The 14,775-nt window shown below is 36.7% G+C and overlaps 1 protein-coding gene across 1 annotated transcript; it reads right to left on the bottom strand.

Annotated features, from left to right (window-relative positions):
- Nucleotides 1-2,246: 2,246 nt before the first annotated feature.
- LOC105325492 (mucin-2) lies at nucleotides 2,247-14,263 on the bottom strand. The gene is made up of 4 exons (XM_011425079.4): nucleotides 13,901-14,263; nucleotides 8,916-9,240; nucleotides 3,864-8,801; nucleotides 2,247-3,732 (listed from the first exon to the last, which is right to left on the bottom strand). Exons 1-4 carry the CDS (start codon nucleotides 14,105-14,107, stop codon nucleotides 2,360-2,362), a joined length of 6,843 nt encoding a protein of 2,280 aa, XP_011423381.3. The 5' UTR covers nucleotides 14,108-14,263; the 3' UTR covers nucleotides 2,247-2,359.
- Nucleotides 14,264-14,775: the final 512 nt, after the last annotated feature.

Genomic DNA, 14,775 nt, shown 5'->3' on the forward strand with positions numbered 1-14,775 from the left:
TTGCAATTTAGGGGGAAAAGAAACTTTTTTAAAATTTTACCGCTATTCACGAAAATAAAAATCCTTGCGGCATTCGTACTGGGGACCTGCTAGTCAGTGGGTCAAAACCAGTCATGGGGTGTCGCATCCGGAACACCTCGGGCCTTTCACAGAAAAACACGATATTCTTGTTTTTCTTGTTTTTCTGTGAAAGGCCCGAGGTGTTCCGGATGGGGGTGTCGATGATCCTTAAAATCGTATATTTTTATTTTGAAAAACTATTACAAATCATTGAAATTTTTTTTTTAATTTATCTTTGCTGATTTTAATTAATACATTTTGTAGTATTAAAGATGAGAATATCCTCACTCCAATTAAGATTATCGATCATTTTTGGAAAAAAAAAGAATATTTCTAATTTTGCAGATAGCAGTGTGTTCATATGAATATTCAGTTAAATTTCCACAGTAGTTAAGATTTGAATCAGTAAAGCGTTCGGGGATACCCCGAAACATGTTTAGTATTTTGTTTACTTTAAACTGTTTTAACCAAAACATTAGCAATATTAACTTTTTGTAATCTGAAAATTCATATTAGGAAAATAAACAGCTGAATGTTTTCAGAAACATTATTCAAAGTTTGTTGATTATCTGTTGACTTTATGAATTGATTGTCTAATTTGCATTCGGTGTATTTTGTAAAACAATAGTGTTCGTTGTTTCGACTTCCTATCACAAAAACCACAAAAATCATAAACGATCTTTGTCTTTTTCTTGAGATTTTTTTTTTCGAAAGCATTGAAAGACTTTCTTTTACTTCACGATTAACCATTTTCAAGGCTTTACCCGCGGTTAGGCCGCCATTTTTATCACTCTTAAAGGGACATGGTCACGATTTTGGTCAAAAATTATTTTTTCGGTTTTAATGTTTACAATGCTTCAGTTGGGCATTTTTAATAGGCAACCAAAATTTGAGTATCATTTGATGAGTCATAAGTGAGTTACAGAGCTAATAATTCTTCGCTATGTAAACAAAGCGTTTGTTTACATTTTGAATGTTGAAGTGAAAATTCCAGTTTTAGACCCAAAATGAATGTGTAAATTAATAGGAACTGTTTATTTATGCTTAAAATTAATAATAAGATAGATAAATCAGCTTAAAAAAGATTTTTTACTGGTATATTGAACCTATGTAAACAAAAACAGGGCACGAGCCTTGTTTACATGACGAAGAATTGTAAGCCCTGTATCTTGCTTAAAAGTCAACGACTGGCACCCAAATTTCATTTTATCATTAGAAATGCATTCCTAAAGCATTGCAAAAAATAAAAACAGAAAAATAAAATTTGACCAAAATCGTGACCATGTCCCTTTGATATCAACTGTATTCCATTCCGAAGACATAATGCTCTTTACTCTGTCCCAAGATAATGATGCAGCACATGTTCTTGAATTATTTGATATTTATAAATACCTCAGGGATCGAACGATGTTTATTCAATATTATAAAAAAAATACTTAGCTTTTCTACTTTGAAACGCTTAGCAAGTCGGGTTTCAATATCACGGCTAAAAATTCAAACTTCTACAGGAACAGACATAAAAGCATCGCAAATGAAAACGTTGAAAAATTGTGTGAGGTGTTCCAAGTGACTAGATGTCAACATTTCCCATTATAAATCTTAAAAACCCGTTTTTGTTCCTTTGAATATTTCAGAGTTAAAAAGATAATATGTCGATGAAGATATCTTGGATACCTTCCTTTTTATCGATTTTGATTTTACTTTTTTCCCTAGGTATGTGTATTTTCATTAAAATCGTCCAAATGTGCTGCAGAAATATCTTGACACAGACTAACAAGTATACAAAATATTTGAAGCAGAAAAAGATAATGAACTACTTGAGGTGTGTTTAATGTGACAGAGGCTACTTCATTCCTTGCTTGTTTCCGTCTTATTTATAGTATGTTAATGTCTTTTTTAATTTCATCAGGTCATGCCTGACCGTATCATAAAGCATCAGAATAAGCCGGAAGTGTTTATAAAAATACGTGTGTGGGACAATCTGTGTGACCTCGGTTTTATTTTTCAGTGTTGTTTTAATTTGACATTAACATCAGGTGTGTTTTGTTTCAAAATAAAATTTAAATATTTTATCGGGTTGTCGTGTATATTACAATTTTTTTAAGGATTTGAAGAAGAAAATCAACTGAATTTACAGGCACAAATGAATCAAGGGGGTTTTATCCCTTAAGGCAGACAACATTAAACAAAAATAGGTATATTTATTTTCAAAGTAACACATAACAGAACAAACAATGAAGTCATTCAAACAGTACACTTGAATCGCCCCGACCCAAGCATGCGTGGATTACATCATTAATCACTTGACCGATAGGGGCCGCCACTTGTCTGTACTTTGATCCCTACAGCCACATTGACACTTATTACGCGGGCACCTGTCTCCTTCACACATACTCAGACAGAACCAGTTTATTCCCGCAACGTCTTTAAATTCACCAATGCCGACACACTGGAGCTCCTCGCCAGCGGCACAAGTCAGCTTGCCGCCCTCGGTCACGATGTACTGTTCCTCTAACATGTACTCCCTCCTTCTGTGGGGGTCAGGGTAATGGTTGCGCGTGCTTCTTCTTAGTCTGAAGCGTTCCCCGGAGAGTGAGGCGCCGGGTGCTGACAGATGACTGCCGCCTGTGTGCCCCGCGGCGTTGGACAGGGATCCCGAGCGGCGTTTCATCGTAAAATCTTGAGGACCCAGATCGTGAGGATTCTGTGAGAGGGTGCCGCTCTCCACTCCTCCTCCGATGGTGTCCTGAGCGTGGAGGACCATGTTTGCCCCTAGAGACTTGGACATGATGACAGCCCCTCCGCCCGGCTGCTCAGCGTTATGTAACTTGTTGACCATGCCGAGGTCCATCAGAGAACCGCTGGGACCCACGACGAGCGGCCCGTGATTGTGACCACTCAGACCGCTGTGTCTGGTAGCCACTGTATTCTCCAGCTGTAACACAGGCGGACGTGTGTTGGGATGATAGCCCTCGTTATTGTTTGAAACAAATCCTGAATTTTGATTTCCCGATGCGACAGAGTCGAATGGTCCCCGAATAGTTTCGTAAGGCCCATATCCATTCTTGTCAATATTGTTTGCCGATACATCGCCATTGTTAATATACTCTCGCATTTGCACATCGTTTACTTGCGATGGCCAACCGACCGGCTCTTGGGCATCCATTCTGAAGCTTGGGGCAAATCGGAATGGTTGACTTGTGCTCTTGCTATCGAAGGGTACGACGGGAATTCCCATCACCCTGTTGTCATATGCACTGAGGCCTGGGGACCCGTCCCTGTTGGACTGCCGCTCCGAGTACTGAATCATGTTCTGATTACGTACAGCACTTGGCCCGTAGTTGTGAGAATCATAGTTCATTGAACCTGGTCCGTAGTTGTGCTCAGAATCAAACCGATACCCAAGCGTGGTTGACGGACTGTAGTTAGCCTGACGCGGTGAAGATTTTGGAGAAAGAATGTCGTTGAATAAAGCCTTGTTTTCCATCAGTGTATCAATATCGATGTTTTGGAAGATGGCCTGGACAATCTTCTGCTTGTCCACTCCTTGTTCGTACATCTCTCTGTATTTCTGAAGAATTTCGGTAATCGGTGTCTTCGTTGTAGTTGGTGCAGGCGTGACAGTGGTGGATTTCCGAGTGGTGGTTGTAGTTTGACGTGGTGTTGTAAATGCTGAAAAAATGAAATAAAACATTTACAGCGTCAATAAACTTAAGTTCTTGGATTTCTTGAAATAGACATATGACAAACTAAAGTGTATGTGTATGTTTCCCCTTATCACTGAAACTGAAAGTTAAACCCACCTTTTGTCGATTGAACCTTGAATATCTCGATTGGTGCTGGTGGGTTCCACCGCCTTACTGGACTTGGTTTTTTAGGTGTATCGAAATCCACAAGAAGCATGGGATCAACTGGGATGGGCTGCCCATTTGGTCTTCTTGTAGTGAATCTAGTGGTTGTCGATTTTGTAGTGCTCTTTTCAAAAACATTTTGAAGTTCTTCGCGTATTTTGGGTGGAATTGGTATGTTTGCAAGTTTTGCTTTCTCCAAGAACTCATAGAAACTAATCTCTTTGTCAGTTTGGAGGACGGTAGTCTCTTTGTTCGTGTTGGTGACTTGTCTCGATGTGGTGGCTGTTGTAGTAGTGGATGGTGTAGTTGTTGTTGTTATTGGTTGTGATGTTGTTGTCGTTGGCACTGTTGTTGTTATTGGTTGTGGTGTTGTTGTCGTTGGCACTGTTGTAGTTGATTGTGTTGTTTGTTTTGTTGTCCTCATCGACGTCGTTGCTGATGAAGATATTGATGGTGACGAAGTTAAGTCAGCCATTTCCATGAGTTCCATGTAAGGGTCCATACCAGTGGTTAGAGGATCTGTGGTTGGATAAGATGTTGTTTTTGTTGTCTCAAACTTAGCCAAGCCCTGTGTTTGTGTCCTGTACAGACGGTTGTATACGTCTGGATGGTGTTCCATCAACAGTTGCTTTAAGATGAGTTTTTCTGAGAGAGTTGTTTTGGTTGTAGTTGGTTCGGGCGTTGTCGTAATTGTTGTAGTGGTAGTTGTTGGTGTCGTTGGAGAATACGTTGTCGTTGTTGTTGTAGGAGAGTATGTAGTGGAAGGAGCCTCAGTTGTTGTGGGATATGGAGTCGTTGGTCGCTGAGTTGTCCACGTTGTAGAAGTAGGAGATCGTGTTGTTCTTTTGACCATCGTCATCGGGATGATAGCAGGTTCTGTTACACGCTGTTGTGGACTCATGTGGAGTTCACGGTACAACATTGGACGGAATATCTTGAGAAAATTTCTCATAAGCACAGCTATTGATTCTGTCGTTGTAGTCGGAACTGTTGTGGTTGTCATATATGTTGTAGTGGTTGTTGGTATTTCAGTGGTAGTGGTTGTTGGTATTTCAGTGGTAGTGGTTGTTGGTATTTCAGTGGTAGTGGTTGTTGGCTCCTCTGTTGTTGTTGTTGGTCTTGGTGTGGTTGTTGTTGGTTGTTCTGTTGTTGTTGTTGGCTGTGTTGTAGTTGTCGGTTTTATTGTTGTTGTTGTTGGCTTTTGTGTTGTCAGTTTTACCGTTGTTGGCATCTGTGTGGTGGTTGTTGTAGGCTTTTGTGTGGTTGGTTTGCTTGTTGTAGTTGTTGGCTTCTGCGTTGTTGTTGTTGTTGTTGTCGTTGGCATTTGTGTTGTACGAGGTTTTGTTATCGGAACTCTTGAGGTGATTGCATGTTGATGTATTTCCAAAAGCTTCATTTTCAGATTTTCAATTTCTCTTTGCAGCTTTTGCAATTGTAATTCCTGTATCTCGCGCATCTTTTCCATTAACGATGACTCTAAAGGAGCTGTACTAGTACGTGTTGTTTGTGTTGGATTCGATGAAGGTGACGTAGGGGGAGACTGCGTAACAGTTGCTCTTGCAGTTGTCATTGAAGATTTTGATTTTGAACGAGAGTCTACAGAACTTTTGGCTGGCATTTCAGGCATAGGGAGAAGAAATCCTGATTTTTTCTTCTTCTTAGTCATTGGTCCCAATAAAGGAAGTAATCCACCGAGATTCTTTTCCTCCATAGGAGCTGTCTTTTCTCGAGAAGGTAAATTTGATTTCCTTTCTTCTTCTAGAGGTTTAGTTTTATACATATCAGCATGAATTGTGTCCAAGTAAACTGGCACAGATGACCCTGTGTTTGTCTTAGAATCGAACATTTTATCATGTAACTCTTTATCTAGCAAATCATAACTTTGTATCTTATTATTGTTTTTGTGCATTTCCGCATGTAGTTGTGGTGTAGAACTTGATTGCGTAGATTCAAGGTTATTATTAGCAACAGAACCCGCTGTACTTTTTGTTACATATGTTGATGGTATTTTCTGGGTCGTTAATGTTGAATGAACGTTCTCTTTTATCTTGTTCTGCGACTCTTTAAATTTATTTGGCTCAAATAGTTCTTTGAATGCTAGTGCTGAAACATCATTTAAAGGGGTTTCCTCTTGTAATTGTGTTGTAGATGAAACTGTGCTAGATGAAGCAGTATAATTTTTGTTATTATTCGGAGACACTGGTAACTTATCCAAGAGTGATTTAGGTTTAAAGTCCATGTTTAATAAACCTACATTTTCCTTTACTGCTTTGGGTGTTTTAGTTGAACTTTGGGTTGTCGTCGGTTGTTCAGTGTTTTCTCTGAATGGTAGAAATGGAGAAGACTTTGATTGTTTGGTCCTTTCATCTGAAGGTAAGTAAGAAGAGGGTGTAACCTTATCGGTTAATAGAGAGTCCATGTTTAACAAACCTACATTTTTGTTTTTAGCTTTTAGTGTTGTGGTTGAACTTTGGGTTGTCTTCGGTTGTTCAGTGTTTTCTCTGAATGGTAGAAATGGAGAAGACTTTGATTGTTTGGTCCTTTCATCTGAAGGTAAGTAAGAAGAGGGTGTAACCTTATCGGTTGATAGCGAGTCCATGTTTAACAAACCTATATTTTTGTTTTTAGCTTTTAGCGTTGTGGTTGAACTTAAGGTTGTCTTTGGTTGCTCGGTGTTTTCTATGAATGGTAGAAATGGAGAAGACTTTGACTGTTTGGTTCTTTCATTTGAGTTTGAGTAAGAAGAAGGTGTAACCTTATTGGTTTTGAGCGAGTCCATGTTTAACAAACCTACATTTTCATTATTAGCTTTAAGTGTTGTGGTTGAACTTAAGGTTGTCTTTGGTTGTGCGCCGTTTTCTTTCAATGGTAGAAATGGAGAAGATTTTGACTGTTTGGTTCCTTCTTCAAAGGGTAAGGAAGCAGATGGTGTAACCTTATTGGTTTTAAGCGACTCTTCAATTGTAGACAACGAACTGTCGGTTGAGAGTGATGGTGTAAATCGTTCTTGTGATGGACTACCAACTGGAGATGTGACCTTTTCGGTCGTTGTTGTCGTTGTAGTTTTGGTAGTGTCTTTGATAGCGAGACGCCCTAACAGCCCAGAAGATGATGTCTTTCTCTTAATTGTTTTTTCTATAGAACTTTTTGAATTTACGTCCGCTTTTGGCGTTGTGTGTGTACGATAGGTTGGCTGGAGGGTTGTCTTTGACGGAGTATAATCTACTGATTGAGAAGGTGTTTTTATGGGTTGTTGTGTTGATTTGAATGAGGTATGTGGTGTAAAATCCCTGTTGACTGTACTTGCTGAAGTGAAATCCTCTGCAGGGTATGTATCAACAAGCACCGTTGTTTCGGATGCTGTTCCCTCATTTTCGCCTTTATCCATTGGGGGGAGAATCACAAAAAAGTTCATATAAGGATTATCTTCCATTGGCAAGACATCCGGGAGGGGGTTTTCTTGTGGGCTGTATATATTAATTCCTGTTGTGGTTTCGTATGATGGGTCATATTTAGTAGACATTTGTGCTTTTGTATATTTTGTTGTAGAAGAAGTCGACTGCGCGGTAGATGATGCTGTAGTATATTTTGTCGTTTTGGATTTTTTTGAATCCCATTTTGGTAAAAGGCCTTTCTTGGTTGCTGCTTTCAGTGTTGACTTACTGGTAGGTGAAAGCGTCGAAGACTGTTCGGTTGTGGGTCTTTTAGGTTGAATGTTCTGAGTTTCCTGAAGTGTTTTTCTCTGTTGGGGTTCTACTTTTTTGATAGCTTGCATGAAAGAATCTTTGGTGTCTGTTTGCTTATTCTGTGACTTTTCAACTATTTTATTGACTTGACTTATCTCATTGACGCTTGAATAAGCTGGTTCGTTGCTTTGGATACCCCCTGAGTTCACATTCTTATTACCAGCTAATTTCATTATAGCTTCTAAAAACGTGTTTCTTGCTAAATTTCTAACGCCTTCCTTCTTCGGTGGTTTTGTACGAACTGTTGTTGGCGCGGCTGTTGTGGGTTTTGGTTTAGTAGTAGTTTTCTTAGTGGTAGTTGTTGGTGCTTGAGTTTTTGGTGTTTTGTCAAAATAATCGTGTTTGGAAGGCAACATTCCTTTTTGGTACTTTCCTTTGTCAACCAGAGCATTATCCGATGGTATGGGGTTTCCTGGTTTTTCTACTTTTTTCACGCGTGTAATGTCTACATTATCGTGAAACTCTCCCATCTGTGGTTTGTCATTGTGTATCATCTCATCTAAACCCATCTTTTCTTTCTTAAAGCGACGAATAGCTGCAAGAAAAGCATTAGATGGAGCAGCTTTTTGAATGATACCGTCTTTATCACGAAATTCGGGTTTTTCTAAAGTATTAACACCAGACGAATACATTGTCTGATGTTGCCTTTTATTGTTCTGTCGGACGTATTTGTTATTAGGGATACTTGGAACATTTCTGAGATTCGCATACGCCGGTGGGCTAGGGGCAGCATGCACCGTAGATTGTCTTCTTGGAATTGGGGGTTTGTTATGGTATGTTGGATTTACTTTGGGTGTCACATACAGAGGGGTTGATCCAAAATGGTTTTGGGGTGGTTGTGTATTTCTTATGACATTCAATCCTTTACTTTGTAGATTTGGGTCAACTTCCTGTCTCGCAACTATTTGCTGAACCATTTCAAAAAATGATGGAGCAGCCCTGGTTGTAGATTTGGTTGGAGCGGCCGTCGTCTTTTTTGAGCGAAGTGGTGGAAGAAGAGGCATCTTGCTTTTCTTCGTCTTCTTTGTCTTCTTCTTGGATTTCTTTGGTCCAGACTGACGTTTTCGTCGAAGTGCGCGCGCATCGATAGCAATGTCAGCACAGTTTATAGTGGTCACTGTACATCCAGAACAGGAGGGGTGGGCTGTAAATAAATATTGTTATTATATTATTTATAGTAATTTTATCGGAATGGTTAGAATAACCTTAATGTTACATGTTTGCTTGACATTATCTAATGATGTATATTTAGTATTACCTTCGATTAGACTCCATCTTAGAATACAGTTCTGGCAGGTTACTCCTGCCGGTAGTCTAGCACTGAATGATATTTCTTTGGATGGAATTACGGGGACCTCGACATCATCTGTCTCGGGTATATACAGTTGAATGTCTTGGACACAAGCCTCGTTTTCATTCTTCGACGAGTCATTGCGGACACAGAGGGAAACCTGAATGGATCCTATACGTGCGTCACTGACCAGGGCTGATACTTGTACGTCACTTCCTTCCGTGTATCGCGTCACATATGAGTATTGCTTTACTGGCTTTCCCAGGGGGCCACAGTACCCACATGGAACACCCTGTAACATAAAGCTTGATGTAGTAAAACAGTCCACGTTTTGGTGAGTATTTTACCAGTAAATTTTGAAAGAGGATATTGTTACAATGACATACTGAGATGAAAGTTGATAAATGATGCATTGGTGTTTTTACAATTAAGTCTGTTTAATTGTGTGGGATTGTGAGATTTTAGTGATAAACATTTATAAAACCAAGAAAAAATGGTTTGCCTAAAATTACAAGTACATTGTAGTTGTATAAAATGGCTTGGTTTTTCAAAGGATGTAAAGAATTGTCCCTTGACAACATTACAATACCTGTGTATGTCGCTTTACTTTGATTCTAATTATACAAATTAATTAATTGGCGGAAATACTAGTAGCTCTTAAGATAGAATATTGACATTCAATACATAATTCATAGTCATGAATTGATTACAACTGTACTGTCTTGTGTTTTGTGATAAAATGATAACATTATTCTTTGTGGGGGAAAAATAGAAATAATTAGCATTGTTAATGATTTTGTACAAGGTCATGGTATAAAAGCAGATATTTTTTCTTATTTATGCCTATTTTATTAATTTTCGATAAATTTTATTTTCACAATGCATGACTAAGTTTATGATACTTAGGAGGAATTTAAGGATACAAGGCAAAGGTTAATTATATAACAACGCTTTTATTTTTGACAGAAAAAATTCAATTATCGTATGTTTATCCATCATATCTTTTTCCATGAACAGAGCATTTTGAAAATTCTTCATATTAGCTGCAACTGGTGTTCATGTAATTAATTCTGATGTAATGAATGTTATTCGAACCCTTTTCCCCAGCATAAACTTTAATTTTGTCATTTTTTTTTTCATAATACGTTGATCAACCTAGTTTTTATTCGTTATTTTCCTTCTATCGTTTTAACCCTCACCATGCTTACAACGGTGAACCCGATTTAATTTTTGCAACTTTATTTTTTGAAAATTGATCACAATCTCAATTTTTATTTCTGTGACGCCAGATCAGATCAACGTGCTTCCTTTTATAGCATGCAGCCAACAACTATACTACTATTTAAACACAACCTAGCTGCCGATCGACCCTCATTTTATTGTCATGTTTGCGGTATTTCTACACATCGTTATTTCCTTTTCCAACGTAAAACATAGAAATCGTGTTGAATTTTAACAAATAGACCGAAATCCCCGAGAGTTTTTTTTACCGAGTTGTCCATGCACATCTGATGAGGGGCTGCTTATGTTGACCGACCTGTGCATGTCTTTGGTGACACTGTTAAAAAACTGTTACAAGTAAAATGGAATCTGAGGGGCTATGACCCGCACACGTTAACATACTGATCACAGCCTGGACGAACACAGATCGGCTCCTTTAACCTTCACGCACTCGCAAATATATGCAATTACGAGACCTCTCGCCCTTTGTACCACGAATGAACTATTCCATATCTTAATAGTGTTCGTTTTATTTCTTCTCATTTTTATTTTAAATTAAATTAATTGAATTTGATTTATATGTCTTCATGATGATATGACATAATCAAATTGATATGATGTACAATATACCTTATAGCTCTATTTCTGTTGATAAGTTGACAATACTTTTCGATAATACTCAAAGTGACTATATTTTATACATGATTGATGAAATCTTTATAATTATATCGAGTTATTATGCTGTTAAAAGATTGATCATACAGATATAATGTACAAATATCTGTCATTGGCACATGTATCTGTAATTTCAGAAACGGAAAGTATTTTTAAGACATGCCCTGTCTGTAGGGGCTCTTATTGGCTCGTTGCTGGCCTTGGTGAAGTAAATCTTTGGTACGTACGTAAGTAATTTTAAGAGAATCAATACATTGATGGATTAAGCTGATTGGCATAATGTAAATGTTACCACCAATGAGACCCCTCGGCCACAGTACATATAGGATCAGAAATGTCACGAACTGCACTCTTGGCGATGTACATGAGAGAGAGAGAGAGAGAGAGAGAGAGAGAGAGAGAGAGGGGGAGAGAGAGATGGTTCCGTTTAATAGAAAGCTGATAACAAAAAGTCCATCTGATTAAATAAATGAAAATTGTATTTTATTTGCTTGTTCTACAATGACATTTAACCTCTGTAATGTTTTTTAATCACATCAATACAGAAACCGGTTATGATACGGAGTATTACTACATCATCAGTAACTACATGTATTATCTTTAGTACGTCGTTTCTGATTAATAAATAAAAAAAAATTTACTTCTTTTGAAACATATAAGATTTTCTTGTGAACCTTTGAAGAAGCAAATTGAATTCCTAAAAAGTATGATAAAGAATTAAATTATCAAACTACATTTTAAATACAATTAAATAAAATTAATTTATGATAAGAAAGCCTACGAATAAACTTAAGACCATAGATCAATCAGAAGGTCAGCTGTGGTGTCCAATTAAGAATCATTATTTATAATTAATTTAGCGCCAAATTACTGGTACAGAGCCGTACAATTTTAAAATGTTGTAAAAGTCAGCATCAGTGATGTATGGTAGTAATTATATCATCAAGACAATAACAAAAACACTTATTTCCATTTGATGAAGAAGAAATTAAACCCTTTTGATTTTTACAGAGTCCTATGAACCAGTCTTTTAAATATTTCATTTCCTCGTTTGTCGCCGGATCATTAAAATATTTTTAAAAAGTCGGGTCACGGATTTAATTGAAATTCATTCATCAAGTCAGCAATAATTCAAAAAGAAATTGGTAGAAGACAGAGGGCCTACTACATCCTATATGAATTTACTAATTAAATTTCCTGCAGAGGTAAATGTCACACATTGAAATTCAACAAGTGACGCTGGAGTTTTTATGAAATGAAATTTAAATATTTATCTAAATATACACTTAGGAAAAGAAAAACTTGCACGCTTGCGCCATTTTAATATGTGTTTTTATTCCTTATATGTACAGCTGTGCATTTCATTACCTATCTAAAACAATAATGTATATTTTTCACTAGCTATATAGTGTATTCTGAGAAGCGCTTTTTGAGAAATAAATGTACAAGAATAGTCCGTACGAAGTTGGGAACTATTCTTGTACAGTCAGTGGTTTTGCATCTCATAAAATGCAAAGAATGGTCAAGACCGCCTCAGTTCTTCTGGCAAATTGGTATTTCGTGAACAAATAAATCAACGCAAGCACCTCTTTTTGCAAATTTTGGATTCACTGCTTGAAAAGTTCAAGTATACTTACTCAAGAGAGTAAGACTTAATTTGCAGGACCTTATAAATATCGCTGTTGTCACCATTATGTAATTCTTTAAATCAGCGCTTTGGAACACATACTGTTTCGTAACCAGCGACACTTTAGGCTGAATAATTTATGTTTTCAGAGTTGCACTGCTTCATTTTTATCCCAAACACATTCAGAACTTTGCTTTCTAAAAGGATTTTATTAAAAAAAGCATTTGTAATTCTAAGCAGTAGGCAACCATATTGCATAATAAATATGACTAAAATGTCCATCTGTGACAACCTTTGTTGACACATAACTAGTGTGTACATCAATTAGGAGACCACATGCCTTACATTAATTACTGTGAAATTTGCACGCGGATTAATCAACGAAATCCACAAATACATGCAGGACTGGAGTGACTTTGGAACTGGTGTATCGCTTAAATGTAACTCAAAGTTACGGGATCTCTAAGTCAATATAAAATGTAGATTTCATTTCAATAATGAAACTTCTTGTGTTTATTCGTAAATTAATTCCATCCAATTAAACAGTGTCTTTTAGCTCATTTATCTCCAGCAGGCTTTGATTTGACAGCAACATCTTCATTCCAACATTAATATTGCTCCTTTTAACTTTACATACACGTTAATTAATATACACTTCCACTAATTGCAGATTGGATAGTCGTAGGTATACATTTATTTACATTTTTTTGAAAAATTGCCATTTTTTCATTATTAATACTTTTACAGACAAAGTGTGCAATATGCAGTTATTTACACACACCTTTTATAAAAGTAATGAACATATATTACCAAATATTACTGTACATTTTACATTATTTTTTTCATAAATGGCAAGAAAAGCGTGTGTAGAAATTAATCCTATTTATTGCTACAACACTTAGCCCCCACCCCATTTAATTATTAGATATTCATATTAAGTTGTCAACGTTCATTCCTAGCCAACTAAATCAACGTCACCTCTAGCTGAATCGTACAACGACAAACACTTTAACATTGCTATTAAAAAATTTAAAAAAATTAACATCTTAAATCTCGTTGAATTTTGTATACTGTAGACACGGCCTTTCCTTAGTTATTTGACCTTCATAACTACTATTTTCTCCACATGTATTTAATCCCAACTGAGTCGTTCAAAGAAAACGAACAAAAACAATTTATTTCTTAGATTGAAATTGATATGGCATTTGATTTTATTGCTCAAATTATTCTAGAATTAATACCGGGGTATTTATAATAATGATACCAAAATGCATTTGCAGCAAATTGACTACAACGATTGAAAAAGGAAAATAAAATGTTCGTAAAAGTTGAAAAATAACATTAACTTTTATAGAAATAACTTGTCACAGATTGTATGATAACCTAGGAAATAGCTCAAACACATACACAAACCGCTACTAATACTAACCTTAGAACACTGAAAACTCTCTGGCGAAAGCTGGGGTTCGGGGTTCTCTAAATTCCGAACTTTGTGTCTTGGAACAGGGTAAATAAGTTCTGAGTAAGTTTGCACTGCACTACTAAATCCTTGTACTGAACACAGAAAAAGGAGCAAAAACGCACCCATGGTCAAAATATGTCTATTGGTAATACAAATATATTGGGGACAATCCATTCAAATGACAAGCTTGAAACAGATGAAACTTTTTCACTCGAAAATAAAAGTTCAGAAAACTATCACATTGTTTCAGACCATGTCAACGAGAACCCCGCTTCTAGGTGTTCAAGCGGTTCGCGGATGAATACATCGTATGCAAATTTTGATGTTTTTAAAAAGAGGTACAATTTTAATGTCTGACGCTTGACAGCTCTCAAAACAAGTGAAGCATGGAAGGTATATTCGTTTTTCTTTCATTCAAACTTCCTGTAGAGTGTTAGTTCCATTTCGTAATAATGCTCCTTATATTTCAATTTTTGGTCGTTTGAATATTAAAAAATGCAACTAGTCCAGCAAAGCATTGTATAATACTCACAGCTTTGACAGCCTATTGTTGCGGGCTTTGTTCTGCATTTTTTGATGAAAATTAATTAGGAATGGCAATTAATTTTATGTTAACATCTTCATTTGTACACAAATTGCATACAATAAATGGACGTGTCATAATTTTAGTAAGACGAATCACGCACTGGTCCTAGAACAGTCAAAATTATCCGGAGCCTGGAGAAATGTAAAAATAGATACTGTATAAATACAAATAATAACAATAATACTTAAAAAGATAAAATCCCTTGACAAAAGGCAGATTTCTCGATTTAAAGATCAACTGATGTCTTTCCTACGGT

This window comes from Magallana gigas, chromosome 1, assembly GCF_963853765.1.
Source record: "Magallana gigas chromosome 1, xbMagGiga1.1, whole genome shotgun sequence".
Classification (NCBI taxonomy): domain Eukaryota; kingdom Metazoa; phylum Mollusca; class Bivalvia; order Ostreida; family Ostreidae; genus Magallana; species Magallana gigas.

Excerpts from the sequence above, each read along its gene's own strand:
- LOC105325492 (XM_011425079.4), bottom strand. The coding sequence starts at position 14,107 with ATGGATTGTCCCCAATATATTTGTATTACCAATAGACATATTTTGACC. Across the intron at positions 9,241-13,900 it reads AGAGTTTTCAGTGTTCTAAG|GGTGTTCCATGTGGGTACTG; the intron begins GTTAGTATTAGT and ends TTTATGTTACAG. Across the intron at positions 3,733-3,863 it reads CAAGGTTCAATCGACAAAAG|CATTTACAACACCACGTCAA; the intron begins GTGGGTTTAACT and ends TCATTTTTTCAG.